We start from the raw sequence: 24,692 nt of genomic DNA, 5'->3' as shown, positions 1-24,692 counted from the left end.
TACTCGGTACCGAAAACACCGCCCTCCCAAGGACTCATTTTAAGAAGGGGGTTAATGTGGTGATACAACCACTACACTGGCCACACTCCTATCAGCCAACTGCAGGGGCAACCACTGTACCTGCAGGTAGGCAACCTGGGAGGCTGGCCCCACCTGCCGTCTGTCAATCACCGGCCGGTATAAAGACTCCCTTCGGGAGCCAGCGAAGATACTGAGACTGGTGTGTACAAGTTTAAGCTAATTAAAGCCTGTTGTACAGTCTGTGGTCTTTGTGTCAATTATTCGCATAGCAACCCTCACAGTGGGGAAGAAGGGGGTGGGGATGGGAATGAGAAGGAGATGGAGAAGAGAGTAAAGAGAGTGATGGGAGAGAAGGGGAGACGGGGAAGAGAAAGGTAAGAGGGAGGGGGTTCATTTTCCATCATGGACCTTGACTTTTCCTCTCTGGTCTCTGGTCCTGCAACGTACACCGACATTACTTTGCTGAGACCTTCATCCTCCTCCCCCACCCCCATCCCCGAGACACAACCCTCACTCCTGGGGAGGGGCTTCCGGCTTCCCCACCCAATGGGGCACAGAGCGATCCCACCGCACGTCACTGATATGGGAAATGCGTCCCAGTGTGCACGATAACCCCAATGCAGTCTCTGCATGCATGCATACATGTGCACACGTGGACGCACACATGCATGCATACACGGACACACACACACTCCCCCTTTTCTTCCTTTTCTATCTCCCTCTGCTCTCCCCTCTCTCTCCCATCTCCCATCTCCCTTCCCTCTGCTCTCCCTTCCTTCTCTGCGCAAAGTTGCTGTGAGTTCTTATCGACTTCAGCTCAGGCGCTGTTCGTGTTACAGAGCCCCACCCCTCCTTACTACTCATCCGTCCAGGTCTGCCGAACACCCCTGGGGCTCTCTGATCACACCAAGGCTCCCAAAGATGGATGGTGGGTGTTTGTGACTGCTAGTTTGGTAGGCGTCTCTCTGTTCTCCAACACTCCCCACCGTTCACCGTGTCCATCCCCGTACCCCGAGGTCTCTCTGTTCTACAACTCTCTCCACCGTTCACTGTGTTGCTACCCTTATCCTGTGGTCTCCCCCTCTCTCACCGTGTCAGTCTCCGTACCCCGAGGTCTCTCTGTTGTACAACATTCCCCCCTCTCACAGTGTCAATCCCCATATCCCGTACCCTGAGGTCTCTCTGTTCTCCAACACTCTCCACCGTTCACCGTGTCCATCCCCATACCCCGAGGTCTCTCTGATGTACCACATTCCCCTCTCTTACCGTGTGGGTCCCGTACCCCGGGGTGTCTCTGTTGTACAACTCTCCCCACCGTTCACTGTGTTGGCCTCGTACTCCAAGGTCTCTCTGTTCCCCAACACTCCCCACTCTTACCGTGTGGGTCCCGTACCCCGAGGTGTCTCTGTTGTACAACATTCCCCCCTCTCACCGTGTCAATCCCCATATCCCGTACCCTGAGGTCTCTCTGTTCTCCAACACTCTCCACCGTTCACCGTGTCCATCCCCATACCCCGAGGTCTCTCTGATGTACCACATTCCCCTCTCTTACCGTGTGGGTCCCGTACCCCGGGGTGTCTCTGTTGTACAACTCTCCCCACCGTTCACTGTGTTGGCCTCGTACTCCAAGGTCTCTCTGTTCCCCAACACTCCCCACCGTTCACTGTGTCCATCCCCGTACCCTGAGGTCTCTCTGTCCTCCAACACTCTCCCTCTCTCACCGTGTCAGTCTCTGTACCCCGAGGTCTCTCTGTTGTACAACATTCCCCCCTCTCACCGTGTCAATCCCCATATCCCGTACCCTGAGGTCTCTCTGTTCTACAACACTCCCACCATTCACCGTGACGGGCCTATAGTCCAAGGTGTTTCTGTTCGACGGCAGTCCCCACCATTGACCATGTCAGTCCCCGTAGCCTGAGGTCTCTATGTTTTACAATCTCCTTAATGTTCACCGTGTCGGTCCCCATACACCGAGGACTATCTGTTGTACAGAACCTCCCAGAGGGTGGAAGGGTTCCAGGGTGTGGTCACACTGTGTCCGGATGATAAGGGGGAGAGAGATGGTGTATGTGTGTATCGTTCTATGTATAAGTGTGTGTTTGTGTGAGTGGGTCTAGGCATGTGTCTGTGTATTGTGTGTGCGCGTCAGTGTGCACGCGTGTGCCTGTGTGTGTGCTTGTAAGAGTGTGTGTGTCACTAGGCACTTTTAAGCTGCAGCCCCTGGGACCCTCCTGGGACCCGGGTGCGATTATTGGAGCAGGGAGATCGACCTATTAAATTGCCAACTCAGTGATGTCACGCACTTGAAACGATCAGTTAGTGCCCCCCCCCACCCCACTGACCAGCCATCAGTCCCCACCTCCCCAGTCAGTCACTCTCTCCCCGTCAGTCACAACCCCCACCATTAATCAACATCCACCCCCACTGCCGCGAATGTTGAGCTGTCACAACCCGACTGGAGTTCGCAGCAGCGGCAGTTTGAGCCCCCCCCCCCCGATTCTCCCCTCTCCCTCAGCGGCAGCGACCCCTCTCCCCCGTGGTAGCGACCCCCTCCCCCTATGGCAGCGACCCCTCTCCCCCGTGGTAGCGACCCCTCTCCCCCGTGGTAGCGACCCCTCTCCTCTGTGGTAGCGACCCCTCTCCCCCGTGGTAGCGACCCCTCTCCCCCGTGGTAGCGACCCCTCTCCCCCGTGGTAGCGACCCCTCTTCCCCCCGTGGTAGCGACCCCTCTTTCCCCCGTGGCAGCGACCCCTCTCCCCGTGGTAGCGACCCCTCTCCCCCGTGGTAGCGACCCCTCTTTCCCCCGTGGTAGCGACCCCTCTTTCCCCCGTGGCAGCGACCCCTCTCCCCCGTGGCAGCGACCTCTCTCTCCCCGGTGGCGACATCTGCACCTCCCCCCACCCCCCCCCCCAATTACAGCAATGACCCCTCTCCCCTCGATTGCGGCAGAGACCCCTCTTCCCCCAATGGTGGCAGCGACATGTCTCTCCACCTCCCCCCCCCCCCCGACTATGGCAGTGACACTCCGACTTGTGTCCGTGATGATCGGGGGGGGGGGAGAGAGAGGGGTCGCTGCTACCCGGGGGGGGGGGGGCGACACAATTTGGGGGCAGAGGGGTCGGCTGCCGCGGGGTGGGGGGGGGGAGCGTGCGATTGATGGTGGGAAGGAGACTGACAGCTGGTGGGAAGGAGACTGACAGCTGGTGGGTGGGGGGGGTGGGGGAACTGACCACCATTGCGGGGGCGGGATTCCCCTTAAATCGCCAAGTTGGCAATTTAATGTGTCAATCCTCCTGCAGTTTAAAAGGTGTTGGAAGAGCCTTTACCCCAATAATTGTACCCAGGTCCCAGGAGGGTGACCCATGGGCTGCAGCTTATGTGTGGGATGTGTGTGCAAGTGTGTCTGTCCCCTCACACACATCCCCTCCCACACCTACAGACGCAGGCCTGGGGGACAGCCAGACCAAACCCAGGACCTCAGATGCCCACCTGTACCGTGCCTGCGCTTTCCACTGCTCCCGGCTGCAGCACGAGCTGAGAGAGTTCCAGGATGTGTTCCACAGGCGGCCAACAGCACAGGCGCTCTTCCACAGCCAGAATGGGGAGGTGAGGGGACTGAAGTTTACGTGGCCCATGGGACAGAGGAGGAGGGAGGTGGGGCAGAAGATGGAGGAGAGATTGAGGGGAGAAAGGGGGTGGAGGATGGAGAGCTGGGACAGAGGGGGGGGAGAGAGGGGGCACATCGGGGTTGGGAGAGAGGGAGGGAAAGGGAGAGAGTGGACAAGGGGGTTAGAGGGGGAAAAGAGGAGGGAAGGGGTAAGAGGTTGAAAAGGGGAGATGGGGAAGGGTGAGGTGGGGAGAGTGGAGACAGGGGGAAGAGAATGGGGAGACAGGGTGGAGCCTTCTTGAGACACACACCCACATACACACCATAGCTACAAACACAGACACACACCTCGATCACCCCTCCACACTCCATATATGGAGGAGATCCGGTAAAACCACCTCAGGCTTTGTGTACCTCCAGGAGTTACGGGGTACTGCGACACGCAGGGGGACCACGAGTTGTCTGGGTCAGGAGCTGAAGGAGCGAGACGGGTCACTCAGTCAGACCCTGGAAGAACTCCTGGACACCCTTAGAGACACTGAGATTCAACTCCATCAACTCGAGACAAACTTCCTGCACAGGGGTACGCATTCTGAAAATGAAGGGAGGGGTGTTGGGGACAGGGGTGTTGGGGACAGGGGTGGGGGTTGGCAGCTACAGAGACAGGGAAGATTGTAGAGGATCGGAGGGAGTTACAGAGACAGGTGGGGGGGGGGTAAGGGACCGGAGGGGGTTACAGAGACAGGTGGGGGGGGGTATGGGACCAGAGGGAATTACAGAGACAGGTGGGGGGGAGGGTAAGGGTCCGGAAGGGGTTACAGAGAGAGGTGGGGGTGTAGGGGAACGTTGAGTTACAGAGACAGGTAGGAGGGTAGGGGCTGGAGGGAGTTATAGAGACAGGTAGGAGGGTAGGGGATCGGAGGGAGTTACAGAGACAGGTGGGGGGGTAAGGGACCGGAGGAGGTTACATGGACAGGTGGAGGGGGTAGGGGAACATTGAGTTATAGAGACAGGTAGGACGGTAGGGGGCCGGTGGGAGTTATAGAGACAATGAGGGATGTGGTGGACCGTGGAGGGGTTAAAGAGACAGGGAGGGGTGTAGGCGATTGCAGGGCATTTCAGAGATATGATGGGTGTAGGGAACCGGAGTGAGACAGGAAGAGGTGTCGAGAACTGAAGGGGATTACAGTCAGGGAGGGAGGAGACTGTGTAGGGGACCAGAGGGAGTTATGGAGTCAGGGAGGGGTGTTGGGGACCAGAGGGAGTTACGGAGTCAGGGAGGGGTGTAGGGGACTGGAAGGGGGGTAATAGATTCAGGGAGGGCTGTAGTGTTCCGGGGGGGGGGGGGGGGGAGAGTTTACAGAGACAGCGAAGGGTGTAGGACTGAGGGTGTTAAGGCAAGAAGGAGGGGTGTAGGGGATGGAAGATAATACCTCGCTTCTTCTCCCACAGTTGCAGTGGGATCTCTCTCAGATGGAGACACACTCCCTCTGCCTGAGGCTGACTCCAAACGGCAACACCTCACCTCGCTTCACCTCATGAAGGAACTGGGTTACACTGGGCTATCTCAAACGGATCGCGTGGCCTTTGGGTTGGAGAGGGATGGCACGCAGGGTCTTAAGCTTTGCCAAGCTGACTGTGTGGCCCTCACCCTTTCCCGGGGCTCCCCCATCACGGAGATGGAGCTGCGCGGGTGTTGCATCGGGAATGAGGGTCTGGAGGTGATGAGTGGTCTCCTGCTACAGTGCTCAATCCTCCGGTAGGTTGTTCCCCCCTCACCATCCCCTCCCTCCCTCCCTCCTCACCATCCCTTCCCTCCCTCCTCACAGTCCCCTACTACCTCACCATCCCTCCTTCCCTTCTCACCATCCCCTACCCTTCAACGACCCCTCCTTCCCTCCTCACCGTCCCCTCCCCACACCATTCCCTCCCTCCCCCTCCTTATCATTCCCTCCCTCACTGTCCCCTCCTCACCGTCCCCTCCCCTCTCATCATCCCCTCCCTCCCTCCCTCCCCACCATCCCTTCCCTCCCACCTCACAGTCCCCTACCACCTCACCATCCCTCCTTCCCTGCTCACCATCCCCTCCCTATTCACTGTCCCCTCCTTCCCTCACCACCTCCTCCCTTCTCATCGTCCCCTCCCCTTTATTGTTGCTTCCCACCCTCCTCATCATCCCCTCCCTCCCTCCCTCCCCACCATCCCCTCCCTCCTTCCTCAGTCCCCTCCCTTCCTCCTCACTGTTCCCTCCTTCCCTCACCTTTCCCTCCCTCCCCTCATCATGCCCTCCCCCTCACCATCCACTCCCTCCCTCCTCACCATCCCTTCCTCCCCTTACCGACCCCACCCTTCACCAACCCCTCCCTCCCCTTCACTGTCCCCATCCCTCCCTTTTTACTGTCCCCTACCCCCCCACCGTCCCCTCCTTCCCTCCTCACCGTTCCCTCCTCCCTCCCTCACCGTCCCTTCCCCCTTACCAATGCCTCCCTCCCTCCAAACTATCCCTTCTCTCTTCACTGTCCCTTCACTCCTCAACATCCCCTCCCTCCTCCTCACTGTCCCCTCCCACCTTCCTCACCGTCCTCTCCCACCCTCCCTCCTTCACTGTCCCCTCTCCCCTTTCTCCTCACGGTCCCCTCCCTCCCTCTCCATCCCCTCCCTCACTCAGTCCTCTCCCCCCATCACCCCCTATTTTCTCACCACTCCTGACTGCCCCCTATTTCCTCCCAGTACCCTGACCGCCCCCTATTTCCTCACCGCCCCATGACTGCCCCTATTTCCTCACAGTACCCTGACTGCCTCCAGTTACCTCACTGCACCCTGACTGCACCTATTTCCTCACCACCCTGATCACCCCCTATTTCCTCACTGCCCTATGACCGTCCCCTATTTCCTGATCGTCCCCTATTTCCTGACTGCACCCTGACCGCCCCTATTTCTTCATCACCTCTGACTGCCCCCTATTTCTTCACCTTACCCTGACTGCCTCCTATTTCCGCATTTCCCCCTGACCCCTATTTCCTCAGTGTCCCTTGACCGCCCCCTATTTCCTCACCAAACCTTGACTGCCCCATATTTCCTCATTTCCCCCTGACTGCCCCCTATTTCATCACCATACCCTGGCCGCCCATTTCCTCATTTCCCACTGACCCCTATTTCCTCACCGCCCCTTGACCACCCCCTATTTCCTCACCGATCCCTAACTGCCCCATATTTCCTCACTGCCCTCTGACCACCCCCATTTCCTCATTGTCCCCTATTCCTCACTGTAACTTAACAACCCCCTACTTCCTCACTTACCCCTGTCCACCCCTATTTCATCACCACCCCTGACTGCCCCCTATTTCCTCACCACCCCTGACCGGCCCCTATTTCCTCACCACCCCTGACCGGCCCCTATTTCCTCACCATACCCTAAATGTCCCCCATTTCGTCCACCCCATGACCACCCCTATTTCCACACCGTACCCTGACCGCCCCCTATTTCATCACTGTACCCTGACTGCCCCCTATTTCATCATTTCCCCCTGATGCTCTCATGTTCTCACCGCCCCCGACCAACCCTATTTCCTCACCATACCCTAAATGTCCCCTATTTCCTCCATCCCATGACCGCCCCTATTTCCTCCACCCCATGACCGCCCTCTATTTCCTCACTGTGTACCCTGACTGCCCCCTATTTCCTCACTGTACCCTGACTGCCCCCTATTTCCTCACCACCCCATGACCACCCACTTTTTCTTCACCATACCCTGACCATCCCATTTTTCCTCATTGACCCCTGACCATCCCCTATTTCCTCATTGCCCCTTGACCACCCCTATTTCCTCACCATACCCTGACCGCCTCCTATTTCCTCACTGCCCCTGACCGCCCCCTATTTCCTCACCGTACCCTGACCGCCCCCCTATTTCCTCACTGCCCCAATTTCTTCACCATACCCTGACCATCCCCTATTTCCTCATTGCCCCCTGACTGCCCCGTTTCCTCACTGTCCCCTGACCGCCCCTATTTCCTCACTGTCCCCTGACCGCCCCTATTTCCTCACTGTCCCCTGATCGTCCCCTATTTCATCACCGCCCTCTGACTGCCCATTTCGTCACCACCCCCTTATCGCTCCCTATTTCCTCACTGCCCCCTTATCACTCCCTATATTCTTTACACCTCCTGACCGCCTCCATTTCCTCACTGCCCTATTATCGCTCCATATTTCCTCATCGCCCCCTTCCCTTCTTATCCATAGCCCCAGACTCTGTGCCAGAGATCTAATTGCCATGGCTTGTACCTGATAGGTTGTTCCCCTCAACACTATCTAAAAAAGTATATTTGTTTATCGGGGGTGGGGGGGGGGGGAATGCCCTCCAGGGGGTCCTTCTCTGCCAGCCTGTTCTCTCTCCTTCTCCTTCCCTCTCCCTGCCTCCTAGATGTAATAGTGTTCATGTAACTCCTATCTACCTTCTGCCTCCTGAATGTTCCGGAATTTATCCACTGCCTATTCCAAAGCCTCAACACAGCTTCCTCCCTCCTCACCCTCCCCTCCCTACCCCCACATCATCCTCTCTCTTCTCATCATCTCCTTCACACCATCCCTCGTTCCTCGCCTTATCCCTGTCTTCTCTCCGTCCCGTCTCCGCTCACTGTCCCCTCCCTGCTTCCCTACTCAGGTATAATAACACAATTTATTTTGACAATCTTTCTCTCCCCTCTCTCTCCCCATCTCCCCTTCTTTCCTCCCACTCTCTCTCCCCCCTACCACCTCTATCTTCCCCTCTCTCTCCCCCGTCTATCTCTCCCTCTTTCCCTTTTGTTCCCCTTTCCCTTCTCCTCTCTTCCACTTCTCCCTCTCCCCCTCTCTACCCGCTCTCTTCATGTACCCCCCTCTCTCTCTCCCCTTCTCTCCCTCTCTTTCCCCTTCTCTCCCTCTCTTTCCCCTTTTTCTCCCCTTTCCCCTCTCTCCCCCTTTCCCCTCTTCCACTTCTCCCTCTCCACCCGCTCTCTTTACCTGTACTCCCTCTCTCTCCCTTCTCTTTCATGCCTCTCCCTCTTCCCTGTCCCCCTCCCTTCTTCCTTTTCCCCTTTCCCCCTCTCTTCCCTTCTCTCTCTCCCTTTCCCTGTCCACCCTTCTCTCTCCATCACTCTCTCTTGCCTCACTCTTGCCCCCCCATCTCTGCCTTCTATCCCACACGTTTTCTCTCTCTCTCTCTCTCTCTCTCTCTCTCTCTCTCCCTACCCCTCTCTCCCTTTAGCCTGGATCAAAATCATATCAGGGATCTGGGAATGACCACCCTTGCTGACTCACTTCGAGATTCCAAGTGTCGGATTCAGGAGCTGAGGTATCTCCACCCCCCGTTCCCACATCCCGAAACCCTTTGGCCTTTCTATCTGCTCCTGTATCCTGGAACAAGCCCTTTGCTGGTAACCTAGGAGGTAGGAAACTGAGGGCTAGAGAGAGAGGATGTGAAGAGAGAGGGGGGAGAGAGAGAGGGAAGACTATCTCAGCAACAAAGAAGCAACTCCAGGGGGTGGGGGAGGGGGGAGTCATGCAATTTGGAGGACGTAGGACATGGGATCCTGTCTGACCCGGGAAAACAGAAAAAAAATAAAACAAAGTAAAAAAAAAGAAATAATAAGATTTATCCAAATAATAACCCAAATGGACTATTTGGAAGTGTCTCTGGGGAATTCGAGGGGAGGCCTCAATTCCAGAAGGAGCCTGGACCTGGAGTTACGACGAGGTCCAGACGGAAGGCCGATATGAAGGGGATGCTCATGGGTGCGCCCCTCCTGGTGATTGGAAAAGACGACCCTGGACAAGAAGGAAGGGAGTCGCCACACCTGCCCGAATCAGCAGGCTTGAGGAAATATTAGGCCTTGATAAAAGACTGAACCTCTGACAAGGAACAGATGAAGCCAGAAGGTGATAACAATGAAAATACAGACGAAGAAGTGAATGAAGAAGAAAATTGACTGGTATCTCAAGAACACATAAAAGGCTACAGGGGGGAGTAGGTTTGGAGAGACTCCACCTGAGGGGGGGTGTCGGAGAAATGCTGCAATGTATGATGGAAATGAAGGATCCGAGTTCGAAAGTAAAACGTGAACACAAAGTTTCTCCAGGTGACAGCTGATGCAAGATGTGGATAAAATTAATCGTAAGGTTAAAAAAGTGGAAGCAAAGGTTGAAAATGTACAGGAGAGAGTGGGGACATTGGAGAATGAAGTTATAGTGGGGACAGTCGAATGGAAGAAATGCTTGGAAAAAATTGACAATATAGAAAACTTTAGTAGAAGAAATAATATTGAATTTGTTGGATTGAAAGAGGGAGAAGGCAAAGAAAATACGATTCGATTCCTACAGAGTTCTGGGGGTGAATAAGTTTGAAAGCCCTATTGAAATCGAAAGGGCACCTAGAGCCCTTGGAACACGACCACAATTTGGATGAAAAGTCTCGCTCTAACGGCGGTCAAATGTTTAAAATATCAAAATAAAGAAAAAAATTCTTAGCCTTGGCATCTGAAAGATCAAGAACAAGAAAGAACCCACTTGGATCAAAGATTTTTTTCTACCCAGATAACTGCTGACCAGAATCCGGCTCAGAAAATCCATGTTGAAGGTCTCATTACCTAACGGCAACAAGAAATTGTTTACAGATTGTAAACAAGTGGCAGAATTTGTGGAGAAATTCCCTATTAATGAACAGAGGGAATGGGATGTGTTTATTTCATTGGTTGTAGTAATTTGATTATTAAGGTTGATACAATTGTTAGGTTGAGGCTGTCGGGGTCCGGGGTCCTCTCATTATGGGCCCTGTGTCTATTTAAACACCACCAGTAAGGGGGAGGGGGAAACCCTTACTAATTATGTATTAATTAATGGTTAAATTATAGTTAAATTCACTATTACTTTCTATTTTTCAAGAGAAGTTGAGGCAACTCGGAAGTAAAGATTTTTAATTACTGGAGGAGATTTTTAGTTTGGGCAGATACTTTCTTTCCATTTACTTTCTTTCCATTTACTTTTGCAATATTGGTTCTAGCCTTTTTATTTCCCACTTTCTTTTTTGGAGACCTTTTGGGGGGGGGAGAGGGGGGTGGGGGAGATTAAACAAAATATAGTATATTTATTACTAATATTTGATGTACGTATTTACAACTTAGTAATTGACTGCATTGTGGAAAAATTAATATTTTAAAAAGGAAAGGGGATGGGAAAGGGGTGGGGGGATAAAAACAGACTGGATGTTGGCAGAGATTGCATTGTATGCTTGAATCTGTGAAAATCAAAAATAAGACATTTAAAAGGAGAAGAAGCAATTCTGGGGAAGCTGGAGACAGACAGATCCACGCCAGCTATGGCAGGGACATCAGAACATCATTCAAGAGGGTGAACCCTTGCAAGACATCAGGGTCTGATAGTGAACCTGGCCAACCAACTAGCTGGAGCGTATACGGACATTTTCAACTCCTCATTGCTACAGTCGGAGATTCCCACCAGCTTCAAAAGGGCATCAATCATCCCAGTGCCCAAGAATCGTAGTGTGAGCTGCCTCAACAACTACCACCCAGTAGCACTAACTTCTACTGGGATGAAATGCTTGGAGAGGCTGGTCATGGCCAGAATTAATATGTACCTAAACAAAGATCTGGGCCCACTGCAATTCACCTGTCGTCACAATCGCTCCACAGCAGATGCAGATTCAATATCGCTGGCTCTCACTCAGCTCTGGGTCACCTCAAAAACAGCAATTCATACATGCAGCTGCTCTTCATCAACTACAGTTCGGCCTTCAATTACCATTATTCCCTCAGTGCTGGTCAACAATCTCCAAACTCTGCATCCACCACCCCTCTCCCCCCCCCCCCACCCCACCACAGCCCCTCCCCACCAGCAACTGAATCCTGGACTTCCTTATTAGTAAAGCATAGTCGGTATGAATTGGAAACATCTCCTCCTCACTGATTATCAACACAGGCCCACCCCAAGGATGTGTGCTTAGCCCATTGCTCTACTCATTATGCACCCTTGAGACCGTGTGCCCAGGCACAATTCCAATGCCATCTACAAGTTTGCCGATGACACCGCAGTTATCGGCAGAATCACAAACAGGAGGGAGGTAGATCAGCTCGTTGAATGGTGTTACAACAACAACCTTACACTCAACATCAGCAAAGCCAAGAAGATGATTGTGGACTTCAGAAGGAAGTCAGGGGAACATGACCCAGTTCTCATCGAGGGGTCAGCCGTGGAGAGGGTCAAGATCTTCAAATTCCTGGGTGTCAATATCTCTGCGGATCTGTCCTGGAGCCATGTTGATGCAATCACAAAGTAGGCTTACCAGTGGCTGTACTTTGTGAGGTCTCTGAGGAGATTCGATATGTCACCAAAGACCCTCGTAAACTTCTACAGGTGGACCATGGAGAGTATTCTGGCTGATGGCATCACTGCCTGGTGTGGAGGCGCCAACTCTCAGGACAAGAAAAAATTCCAGAGGGTTGTGAACTCAGCCTGTGACATCACAGGCCCCAGGCTTCACTCCGTCGAGGACATCGACATGAGGTGGTGTCTTAAAAAAGCAGCCTCAAATCTCAAAGACCCCACCACCCAGGCCATGCCCTCTTCACTCTGCTACCATCGGGGGAAAGGTCCAGGAGCCTTAAGACGAGCACTCAGCGGCACAAGGACGGCTTCTTCCCCTCCGCCATCAGATTCCTGAATGATCAATGAACCAAAGACACGGCCTCACCTTCTCTTTTTTGTTTATTGGACTCTTTTAGTTTGAAATGTGGTTCTGCTGCAAAATAATGAATTTTGTAATGTTCATGACGATATATTCTGATTCTGAAATGGGGGTTAGGGAGAGGTGGGAGAGACAGTAGGGAGTGGAGAGAGGGGAGAGAAAGGAATGGAAGAGAGGCAGGAAAGGGAGAGGTTAGAGTGGGGAGATAGAAGGGGATAGGGGAGAGTGAAGGAGTGGGAGAGGGGGTGGAGAGAAGAGAGAAATGGTGAGAGATTGGGGAGAGGGCGAGGCAGAGAAAGCAGGGAAAGAGAGAGAGGGCAAGAAAGGGGGAAAAGAGGGGAGAGAGGGGCGATTAAAATTTGGACGAGTCAGTGGGAGGCTCAAAGGGAATTGGAGGGCAGGGGATAGCAAAGAAAGATGGGCCAAATGGTCAGGTGGTGTGCTGTGTCTCCTAAATGGTTTTGGCACCCACCCATCTCCAACCCCAGTCATCCTTCTGTGGGGGAAGTGCATCATTCCAGAATCTCACAACATACCCTCTCCTGAACATTTGGACTCCCCCAAACATGCTCAAAGGGTGGGGTAGAGACGGCAAGGTGGGGAGGAGGGGGCCATGGGAGATGGATGGGATTTCAGTGGGTCTGTGGTGGAATAAACACAAATTAATCATCTCTCCCTCTCTCCCCCTTACCCTCCTTCCCTTTCCTGCTTCTCCCTCTTTCTCCTACCCTCCACCCTCTCTATCCCTCCCTCTCATCCTTTCTCCTCCCTCTCTCTGCTGCCCTCTACCCTCGTTTCTCTCTTCCTTCTCTCCCCCTCCCTCCCACTCCCCTTCTCTCCCCCTCCCTCTCTTCCTCTCGCTCTCTACCACTCTCCCCCTTTCTCTCCCCTATCCTTCCCCTCTCTCTCCATCTCTTTCTCCCTCCCCTCTCTCTTCCCTGCTCTCTCCCTCCTCTTTTCCCCTCTCTTTCTCCCTCCCTCACCCCCTTTTCCCCCCTCTCTCCTGCCCCCTCTCACCCTCTCCCCTCCTCTCACCCTTTCCTCTTTCTACCCCCACTCTGCCCTCTCTTCCCTTCTCTCTCTCTATTCCCTTCTTCCCCTCTCTCCACCCACCTCTCTCCACTCCCACCGCCACCCTTCTCTGTCTCCACTCTTTCCCTCTCTCTACCCCCTTTCCCCTCCCCTTTTCCTCTCTCTTTATCCCCCTCTCCCCTTTTCCCCCTCTACTCCTCTCCCTACCTCTATCCCCCTCTCTCCCTTTCCCCCTCTCCCCTCCCCTTTCCCTTCTCTTCCCCCTCTGTTCCCTTTGTCTCTCACCATCTTTCTCACTTTCCCCATCTCTCCCTTCTCTCCCCTTTCCTTTCTATCCCCACTCTCTGCCCCCTCTCTCTCCCCTTTCTCTCCCCTCCCCACTTTCTATCCTCTCTCTCTGCTCTCTTTCTCACCCCTTTCTCTGTCTCTCTCCCTCTCTCTTTTCCCCTTTCTCCCCTTCTCTCCCCCTCTTCCCCTTCCCTCCCTTGCTTTCCACCATTCTTGTCTCCCTCCCTCCCACCCTCTCACTCCTTTTTACACCTGTCTCTCCCCCACCCCCCCCCCCCTTTCTCTACCTCCCCACCTGTCTCCCTAGCTTGGACAACAATGATGTGTCGGCTGTGGGCTTCCGGGAGTTCGCTCGAGGTCTGTGCAAGAATCGTTCACTGCGGAGACTCAGTCTGTCTAACAATCCCCTGGGGGGTGACGGTCTGGTGTCTCTTTGCAAAGGTCTAACCTCTCGGGGTACCTGCCTCGAGGATCTCAGGTGAATTTGGGTTACAGGGACAGGGAGGGGTATAGAGGCTGGATTAGGTTACGGAGAGAGGGAGGGGTATATGGGACATTAGGGGTTACAGGGTTAAGGGAGAGGTTCAGGGGACCAGAGGGGTTACAGGGCGAGGTGTAGGGGTTGCAGGGACAAGGACGGGTATAAGGTACCAGAGGGGGTAACAGACAGGGACTGGAGGGAGTTAGAGACAGGCTGGAGGAGGTCATGACTCTCCAAGCATTTCATGACACTCTCTCTCTCTCTCTCTCCCCCTCCCCCTCCCACTTTCTCCCCTCCCCTCTTGCAGACTCGCAGGCTGTTCCCTCAGAGGGAACCAGTGTGATCTACTCGCTCAGACTCTGAGGGAGTCCCCCTCGGTAAGATCCCTTGACCTCGACAACAACAACCTGGGAGACTCTGGTGTCAGACGCCTCCTGCCAGCCCTGAGACGTCCAGACTGCAGGATACGCACCCTCCGGTGAGTGGCTCTCCCCACCCCCATATCTCTACTCCCTCTCTCCCCACCCACACTCTCTGTGCCCCTCTCTCCCCCTCTCTGTCCCCGCTACCCAGCTCCTCACTGCCCCTCTCCCCTCTCCTCTCCCCTCTACCTCTCTTCCCCATCTCTCCCCTCTCTTCAACCTCTTTCCCCCTCTCTCCCCTTCTCTCCTCTTCCCCTCCCCTCTCCCTCCTCCCCCTCTCCTCTCCCCCCACATCCCCATTCTACCCCCTCTATACCTCTCTCCCCACTATCCCTATCCCCTTACACCTTTGCCCCTCCCCCCCTTTGCCCCTCTCACCTTCCTGTTCCAATCTCTCTACTCTCTTCCCCCTCCTTCCCTTCTCCTTTCCTAATTCATCCCTCTTCCTCTCCCTCTCCCCCATCCTTACCCCCTCACTCCCACTCTATCCCCTCCCCCTGCCAACCCCTCTCTCCCCCACCCTTCCCCTCTCCTCCATCCTTCCCCTCTTTCCCCCTTTCTCTCACCTCTCTCTCCCTCTTATCCCTTGGTCCTGTGTCTGACCTCGGCCTCTGACCTAACCCAGGTTATGCACAGTCGGTCTGACGGCTTCAGGAATGGAGTCCCTAGGACGTGCTCTTGGACAGAACCACTCCCTGCGAGACCTCGCCCTCAGCTACAACTCCCTGGGGTCACTGGGTGCCAAGAGGTTGTGTGCTAGTCTGGGTGGGAATGGATCACGTCTGCAAAGACTGGAGTAAGTACGGGGATGGTGAGGGAGGGAGAGTGTGGGAGGGGGAGACAGAGAGGGTGAGTGTGCAAGGGGAGCGAGATGGAGGGGAGCGAGATGGAGGGGAGCGAGATGGAGGGGAGCGAGATGGAGGGGAGCGAGATGGAGGGGAGCGAGATGGAGGGGAGCGAGATGGAGGGGAGCGAGATGGAGGGGAGCGAGATGGAGGGGAGCGAGATGGAGGGGAGCGAGATGGAGGGGAGCGAGATGGAGGGGAGCGAGATGGAGGGGAGCGAGATGGAGGGGAGCGAGATGGAGGGGAGCGAGATGGAGGGGAGCGAGATGGAGGGGAGCGAGATGGAGGGGAGCGAGATGGAGGGGAGAGATGGTGGGTAGAGAGAGGGGGAGAGAGATGGAGGGGACAGAATGAGGGGAGAGAGGAAAGGGGAGACTGGGTGAGGGAGAGTGTGGGAGAGGGAGAGAGATGGAAGGGGAGAGAGAGATGGAGGGGCAGAAATGTGGAGGGGCAGAGAAGAGGGGAGGAGGAGAGATGGAGAGGGAAAGAGAGAAGTATGGAGAGATAGGAGGGGAAAGAGGGCAGGGGAAAGGGGGAGAGCGTGGATGAGTGAGATGGAGAGAGTGCAGAGAGAGTGGTGGGAGAGGGGGGAGAGGGGGGAGGGAGAGGGTGCAGGGTGGAGAGAGGATGGGGAGGGACAGAGAGAGAGAAAGTTGGAGAATCTAACAACCTCTGTCTGAAATTTACCCCACAAACTGGCCTCCACTGCCGCCCGTGTTAGCAAATTCCAGAGGTTCACCGCTCTCTGGCAAAAGAAATTCCCCTGCATCTCTGTTTGAAATGGGTGCCCCTCGATCCAGACGTTGTGGCCTTTGGTTTTTCACTCACCTACTGCGGGAAACAACTTTTCCCCATCTACTCTGTCCAGGCCTTTCAACATTCAAAAGGCCACTATGAGGTCTCCCCTCATTAGAAAACACAATCCAAGAACCATCAAACGTTCCACGTACATTGATTCCTTCATTCCACGAATTATTCATGTAAATTTTCTCTGAACCCTCTCCAAAGCAGCACATTCTTTCTGAAACAAGGAGCCCAAACTGTACCACGAGCTCCAAGTGAGGCCATACCAAGGCCTTATAAAGGCTCAATATCCCATTGCTGCGCTTGTATCCCTTCCCTCTGGATATGACACCCACATTGCATTCGCCTTCTGCACCACTGACCTAACCTGGAGGTTAACCTTTAGGGTGTCCTGCACGAGTACTCCCAAGTCCCTTTGCATCCACAAATTTTGAATTTCGTCCCCATCCAAGTCATAGTCGGCCCTTTGATTCCTTCTACCAAAGTACGTGACCATACACCTTCCGACACGGGTACATTTCCCACTTCTCTGCCCATTCACCTCATCGCTCAGTCTCTCTGCCGCCTCTCCGTCCCCTCCTCACTTCTCGCCCCTCCAAATAATCTGCAAACTTTGACAAAAATCATTTATTCCACAATTCAAATCAATAAATTACCACATATAAGAAAGCGGCCCAACACCGACCCCTGCGATTAAACCACCAACCCCTGCGAATAAACCACCGACCCCTGCGATAAACCACCGACCCTGTGGTAAACCACCGACCCCTGCGGTAAAAACCGACCCTTGCGGTAAAACACCGACCCCTGCAGTAAACCACAGGTCTCTGTGTAAACCACCAAAACCCATGATAAAGCAGCGACCCCTGGGATAAACCATTGACCCCTAAGATAAACCACCCACTCCTGCAATAAACCACCGACCCCTGTGATAAACCACCGACCGCTACCCCACTGACCCCTGCTGTAAACCACCGACCTCGCTATAAACCACTGACCCTTGTGATAAACCACCGACCCCTGTTGTAAACCACTGACACCTGTGATAAACCATCAACCGCTGCGATAAACCACTGACCCCTGCTGTAAACCACCAACCCTTGCTGTAAACGACTGATCCCCCGATATGAACCACAGACCCTTGGGATAAAACACCGGCCCCTGCAATAAACCAACGATCCCCATTGTAAACAACCAACCTCTGTTGTAAACTAGCGACCCCTGATGTGAATGACCCACCCCAGAGATAAACCACCAACCCCTGCAATAAACCACTAACCCCTGCGATAAACCACCAACCCGCGTTGTAAAGCACTGACCCCTGGGATAAACTACCGACCCTCGGGATAAACCACTGACCCCCAAACCACCAACATCTGCGGTAATGCATCGACCACCAGTAAAACCACAGATCCCTGTGATACACCACTGACCCCACGATAATCCACAGACCCCTGCTGTAAACCACCGACCCATGCAGTAAACCATCAACCCCAGCAATAAACCACCGACCCCTGCGATAAACTACCAACCCCCATTGTAAACCGACACCTGTGATAAACCATCGGCCCCTGGGATAAACCATTGACCACTGCTTTAAACCACCAACCCCTGCGTTAAACCACTGACCCCTGCTGGAAACACCGACACCTGCGTTAAACCACCGACACCTGTTGTGAACCACCGACACCTGTGATAAACCATCGACCCCTGGGATAAACCACCGACCCCTGTTGTAAACCACCGACACCTGTGTAAACCACTGACCCCCGATGTAAACCACCGACACATGCAGTAAACCACCGACCCCTACGGTAAACCATCATCCTCCGGGATAAATTACCGACAACTGCAATAAACCATGTACCCCTGGGATAAACCACAGATACCTGCATTGAACCACTGCCCCCCGCTATAAACCACTTACCCCCACGGAAAACCACCGACCCCAGTGATAAACCTCCAACCATTTCGTAAACTTCGACCCCTGCGATTAAACCACCGGACTGTCTCCTGCAATAAACCACCGACCCATGTGATAAACCACCAACCCCTGCGATAAACCACTGACCGCTACCCCACTGACCCCTGCTATAATCCACCGACCCTTGTGATAAACCACCGACCCCTGTGATAAACCACTGACCCCAGCGATAAACCACAAACCTCCATTGTAAACCACTGACATCTGCGATAAGCCACCAACCCCTGCTGTAAACGACTGACCCCTGAAATAAACCACCGATCCCTGCGCTAAACCACTGATCCCTTGCAATAAACCATCAACCCCTGCATAAAACACTGACCACTGGTATAAACAATCTACCCCTGCTGTAAACCACTGACCCCTGCGTAAACCACTGAACACCACAGTAAACCACCGACCCATGCGGTAAACCACCAACCCCTGCGATAAACAACCGGTCCATGTGATAAACCACCGACTGCTGTCCCACTGATCTCTGTTGTAAACCACTGAACCCAGCTGTAAACCACCGACCCATGCGGTAAACCACCAACCCCTGCGATAAACAACCGGTCCATGTGATAAACCACCGACTGCTGTCCCACTGATCTCTGTTGTAAACCACTGAACCCAGCTGTAAACCACCGACCCCTGCGGTAAACCACCGACCCCTGCGGTAAACCACCGACCCCTGCGGTAAACCACCGACCCCTGCTGTAAACCACCGACCCCTGCTGTAAACCACCGACCCCTGCGTAAACCACTGAACACCGCGGTAAACCACCGACCCATGCCACCAATCGCCATTGTAAACCACTGACCCCTGCGATAAACCACCGACCCCTGCTGTAAACCACCGACTCCCGGGATAAACTACCGACCCCCAATCAACCGAGCCCTGCGGTAAAGCATCGACCCCTGATATAAACCATAGACCTGTGGGATAAAACACCAACCCCTGCGATAAATCAACGATCCCCGTTGTAAACAACCAACCCCCGTTGTAAACTAGCGACCCCTGCGATAAACCATCGTCCCCTGCTGTAAACCACCAACTGCTACGATAAACCACCTGCCTCTGCAATAAACCACTGACCGCTGACCACTGATGTAAACCACCAACCCCGCTAGAAACCACCAACCCCTGTGATAAACTACCGACCGCAGCTGTAAACGACCAACCCCTGGGATAAACCACCAATCCCTGCAATAAACCACCGACCCCTCCAATAAACCACCAACTCCCATTGTAAACCACTGATTCCCGCTAAAAACTACCAACCTCTGCATTAAACCACTGATCCCTGCGATAAACCACTGACCCCTGCTGTGAACAACCGACCCCTGGGATAAACCACCGACTCCTACAATAAACCACTAACCCCTGCGATAAATCACCAACCCCCGTTGTAAACCACCGACACCTGTGATAAACCATCAGCCCCTGGGATAAACCATCGACTCCTGGGCTAATCTACCGACCCCTGCGTTAAACCACCGACCCCTGCGTTAAACCACCGACACCTGCGTTAAACCACCGACACCTGCGTTAAACCACCGACACCTGCGTTAAACCACCGACCCCTGGGATAAACTACTGACACCTGCTGTAAACCACCAACCCCTGCAATAAACCATGGACCCCTGGGAAAAACCACAGATCCCCGCGGTGAACCACTGCCCCCGCGATAAACCACTGACCCCCATGGAAAACCACCGACTCCTGGGATAATCTACCAACCCCTGGGATAAATCAACGACCCATGCTGTAAACCACCGACCCATGCAGTAAACCATTGGCTCCTGCTCTAAACCGCTGACCCCCATGATAATCCACTGACCCCTGATGTAAACCATTGACTCCTGGGATAAAACACCGACACCTGCTGTAAACCACCAACCGCTGCGATAAAGTACCAACTCCTGTGATAAACCACCGACTGCTGTCCCACTGATCTCTGTTGTAAACCACTGAACCCAGCTGTAAACCACTGACTCCTGGGATAAACCACCAACCCATGGGATAAACCATCGACCCCTGTGACAAACCATCGACCCCTGGGATAAACCATCGAACCCCGCGATAAACCACAGACCCCAACGATAAACCACCAACCCCCGCGAAAAATCACCCTCCCCTCTGGTAAACCACCCTCCCCTGCGGTAAACCACTGACCCCAGCAGTAAACCACTGACTCCTACAATAAACCACCAACCCCTCGTTGTAAACCACCGACATCTGTGATAAACCATCGACCCCTGGGATAAACCACTGACACCTGCGTAAACCACCGATCCCTGCTGTAAACCACTGATCCCCGAGGTAAACCACCGACACATGCAGTAAACCACCGACCCCTATAGTAAACCACTGTCCTCCGGGATAAATTACCGACAACTGCAATAAACCATCGACCCCTGAGATAAACCACCGACCCCTGGGATAAACAACCGACCCATGCTGTAAACCACCGACCCATGCAGTAAACCACTGACTCCTGTGATAAACCACTGATGCTGTCCCACTGACCTCTGTTGTAAACCACTGAACCCAGCTGTAAACAACTGAACCCTGCGGTAAACCACTGACTCCAGCAATAAACCACTGACTTCTGCGAGAAACCACCGACCCCTGCGATAAACCACTGACCCCTGTGATAAACCACCAACCCCAGCAGTAAACCATTGACTCCTGTAATAAACCACTGACTGTTGTCCCACTGACCTCTGTTGTATACCACTGAACCCAGCGGTAAACCACTGACTCCAGCAATAAACCACCGACCGCTGCAATAAACCATAGACCCCTGCGATAAACCATAGACCCCTGCGATAAACCACCAACCCCTGTGAAAAACCACCGACCCCTGCAATAAACCACCAAACCCCATTGTAAACCACCGACACCTGTGATAAACCATCGACCCCTGTGATAAACCACCGACCCCTGTGCTAATCCACCGACCCCTGCGTTAAACCACCGACACCTGCGTAAACCACCGACCCTTGCTGTAAACCACTGACCCCCGAGGTAAACCACTGACTCCTGCGATAAACCACCAACCCCTGTTGTAAACCACCGACACCTGTGATAAACCATCCACCCCTGGGATAAATCACAGATCCCTGTGGTGAACCACTGCCCCCCCGATAAACCAGTGACCCCCACGGAAAACCACCGACCCCAGTGATAAACCACCGACCACTTTGTAAACTTCGACACCTGCGATAAACCACCGCACTGTCCCCTGCAATAAACCACCGACCCATGGGATAAACCACTGACCCCTGGGATAAATCAACGACCCATGCTGTAAACCACCGACCCATGCAGTAAACCACTGACTCCTGCTCTAAACCACCAACCCTGCTATCAACCACCGACCCCCATTGTAAACCACCGATCCCCGCTATAAACTACCAACCTCTGCGTTAAACCACTAACCCCTGCGATAAACCACTAACCCAAACAACCGACCCTTGCAGTAAAGCATTGACCACCGGTATAAACCACAGATCGCTCTGGTAAACCACTGACCCGTGATAAACCACAGACCCCTGCAGTAAACCACAGACCCCTGGGATAAACCACCGACAGCTGCGATAAACCACTGACCCCAGTGTAAACCACTGACCCCTGCTGTAAACCACGGACCCCTGCGTTAAAAATCCGCCCCCTGCTGTAAACTACCAAACTCTGCGATAAACCACCAACCCCTGCTGTAAACCCTTGGTAACCAGTAGCCAACCTTGTTTCCCCTCTCTGTTTGCTGAAGACTAGCCAGTGCTCTACCCATGCTTGTATCTTTCTTAACATCCCATCCCATCTCATTTTGTTAAACAGCCTCGCGTCAAAGCCTTTTGAAAATTCAGAATCACCATTAACTGCATGTTCTTTATCGTGCCTGTTCAGGGAAGGGTCTGCAACAAATTGCAGCAGTTTTCTCAGGCAATGGCTGGAGTTTCTGCAAGAAATAAGAAAAGTACAGGACAGATATATTCCAAAAAAGAAGAAATATTTTAATGCAATATACCAGAAGTGTGGCTGACAAGAGAGGTCAATGCCAAAGTCAATACAATGGAGCAAAAATTAGTGGGAAGGTAGAGGACTGGGAAATTTTAAAAGCACACAAGGTCATAGGAAGGAACATAGAATATAGAACATTACAGCACAATCCAGGCCCTTCAACCCTCGATGTTGTGCCGAACTATATATTCCAAAAAAAATACTACACCCTCCCTACCCCTTAACCCTCATCCATGTCCCTGTCTAAGAGTCTTAAATGCCCCTATTGTTCCAGCCTCTACCACTACCCCTGGCAAGGCATTCGAGGCACCCACAACTCTGTCAAAAAACTAACCCCTGACGTCTCCCCTAAACTCCCCTCCCTTTGCTCTGCACCGACCTCCTCTGGTGTTTGCCTCTCCCGCCCTAAGAAAAAGGCGCTGGCTGTCTATCTTCTATGTCATCACCTCTCAACCTTCTTCACCAACACCCCCCCAAAAAACGCTCCAGCTCTGCTGACCTTGCCTCAAACTCCAATCCAGGAAACATCCTGGTAAATCCCCTCTGCCCCCTCTCTACAGCTTCCACATCTTTCCTGTAATGAGGAAACTGAACATAATACTCCAAGTGTGGTCTCACTGGAGATTTGTCGAGTCACATCATGACCTCGAACGTTGGAACCATAGAACACTATAGCACAGTGTAATGGAAGATTTAAACCGTGTTTTTTACTTTTGCAACCTTTGCTTCTGCAAGGCTGAGAACCTGCTTGTTTTTTAGAATCAGCGGACATAAGTTAAATTCCACCGAGGGGCCAGAGATGCAGTTATCTGACAAAAGGACATCTGTGTACCAAGAACATTTAATCTTCCTGCTTGTTTTGGTCACAGACTGTCAGAGGCCTAGCCTTGATGGAAAATAAACCATTGTATTCAAAGTGATAAGCTGAAAATTACGTTATTCAATAGAAGCCTAGCATGCTAGCTTGCTTGCTTATCTTTCTTACTGTGCTGGGAATAGGTTCTTGGGTAAGCAGTTTTTGGGTAATATAAGCCATGGTCCTGTTGCTGAAGTTTGAGATTCTCCGAGAGGTGGCAACATCTCTCAGCAAGAAGAACTTCTAGAGTCCAGCTAACGTCCCAGTCGAGGGAGGTGGAGAAGCTGCTATCGGTGTGCAGTTGTTGCCTCGCTTCGGCATTTGGCACCAGTCCAGGCGTTGATAAGTATAGTTGGGAAGGGCTAGCATATTGTAGTTTGAAATTAGCTTTTGAATTTGTAATAAACATTTGTATAAACTGAACTGCTCTTGGTGTGGGTGTCTATTTTCTTTCGGTAGCTCAAACACTGTGACCAATCTAAAACGAACAAAGTGAGAGGTACAAGTTTACGCAGAACAGGGAACAGGCCCATTCGGCCCTTCTAGTCTGTCCCAAACCATTTTTTTTACTAGTCCCACTGACCTGCATCCAGTCCATATCCCTCCATACCCCTCTCTTTCATGTACCTGGCCAAATTCTTCTTAAATGTTAAAATTGAGCCCACATTCACCACTTCAAATCTATCAATCCAGATAAGTGTAAAGTGGTGCATTTTGGAAGGTCAAACTCGAAGGCCAAAGGCAAGATCATTAACCTCTCTTAAGGTCACTGCACAGGTTGATGGGTTACTTCATTAGTCGGGGGATTGAGTTCAAGAGTCGAGAGGTCAGGTGGCAGCTCTACAAATCTCTGATGAGACCACACTTGGGATATTGTGTTCAGTTCTGGTCACCTCATTATAGGAAGGATGTGGAAGGGCTGGAGAGGGGGCAGAAATGATTTACCAGGATGTTGCCTGGATTGGAGAACATGTTGTCTGAGGCAAGGTTAGCAGAGCGGGGATTTTTTGGAGTGAAGAAGGATGAGAAGAGACTAAATAGGGGTCCACAAGGTGATGAGAGGCAATAGATAGGGTGGATGGCCAACACCTGTTTCCCAGGGCGGGAGGAGCAAACACCAGAGGACGTCTACATAACAGAAGGAAAGACTTGGGGAGACATCAGGGGAAGAAGGGAGACTCACCAGAGGTACTGCAAGCCTTGGGCGAGAGCCAGGAGGCAGGCAAGCTGGTGGAGTGACGCATCTCTCACTTGTACAGAGGGTGGTGGTGCCTGGAATGCATTGCCAGGGATGCTGGGACATTTGAGTAAAACACATGGATGCAAGAAAAAATAGAGGCTTATGGGTGAGGAAGGGAGGGTTTAGTTTGTTGAGTAGGATTTCATAGGTCAGCACAACATGGTGGGCCAAAAGGCCTCTACTTAGCTGCAGGGTTCTATGTTCCAAGAGGTTGGAGGGGGGGGGGTGAAAGGAGGAGGGGGGAGAGAAGAGAGAAAGGAGGGGGAGAGAGAGGGCATGTAAGAGGAGAGAGGTGGGGATAGAGAAGGGGGAGAGAGAGGGGAAAAAGAGGGGGAGGGGAAGGGGGGAGAGAGGGGGAAAAGAGG

The 24,692-nt window shown here is 53.2% G+C and overlaps 1 protein-coding gene across 5 annotated transcripts in view; it reads left to right on the top strand.

Moving 5' to 3' along the window:
• The first annotated feature begins 755 nt into the window (after nucleotides 1–755).
• The window catches only part of LOC138745677 (ribonuclease inhibitor-like), a 36,979-nt gene continuing 13,042 nt past the window's right edge, over nucleotides 756–24,692 (top strand). For 2 of the 5 annotated variants that reach the window (XR_011346404.1, XM_069902954.1), the window contains exons 1-8: nucleotides 756–949; nucleotides 3,461–3,627; nucleotides 4,049–4,211; nucleotides 5,081–5,387; nucleotides 8,875–8,961; nucleotides 13,994–14,164; nucleotides 14,475–14,645; nucleotides 15,215–15,385. Coding sequence is in view for 4 of the 5 variants with exons in the window: in XM_069902954.1 (XP_069759055.1) it covers nucleotides 943–949; nucleotides 3,461–3,627; nucleotides 4,049–4,211; nucleotides 5,081–5,387; nucleotides 8,875–8,961; nucleotides 13,994–14,164; nucleotides 14,475–14,645; nucleotides 15,215–15,385 (1,244 nt within the window). In the remaining variant the exon portion in view is untranslated. Of the gene's footprint in view, nucleotides 950–3,460; nucleotides 3,628–4,048; nucleotides 4,212–5,080; nucleotides 5,388–8,874; nucleotides 8,962–13,993; nucleotides 14,165–14,474; nucleotides 14,646–15,214; nucleotides 15,386–22,048; nucleotides 23,488–24,692 lie in introns of those variants that run through there. The other 3 variants (XM_069902955.1, XM_069902956.1, XM_069902957.1) reach the window with 3 other exon arrangements.

The sequence above is a fragment of the Narcine bancroftii genome, chromosome 11, assembly GCF_036971445.1.
Source record: "Narcine bancroftii isolate sNarBan1 chromosome 11, sNarBan1.hap1, whole genome shotgun sequence".
NCBI classification, from domain to species: Eukaryota; Metazoa; Chordata; class Chondrichthyes; order Torpediniformes; family Narcinidae; genus Narcine; species Narcine bancroftii.
The sequence above is the reverse complement of the archived record's forward strand: the minus strand, read 5'-3'. Positions and strand labels throughout refer to the sequence as shown.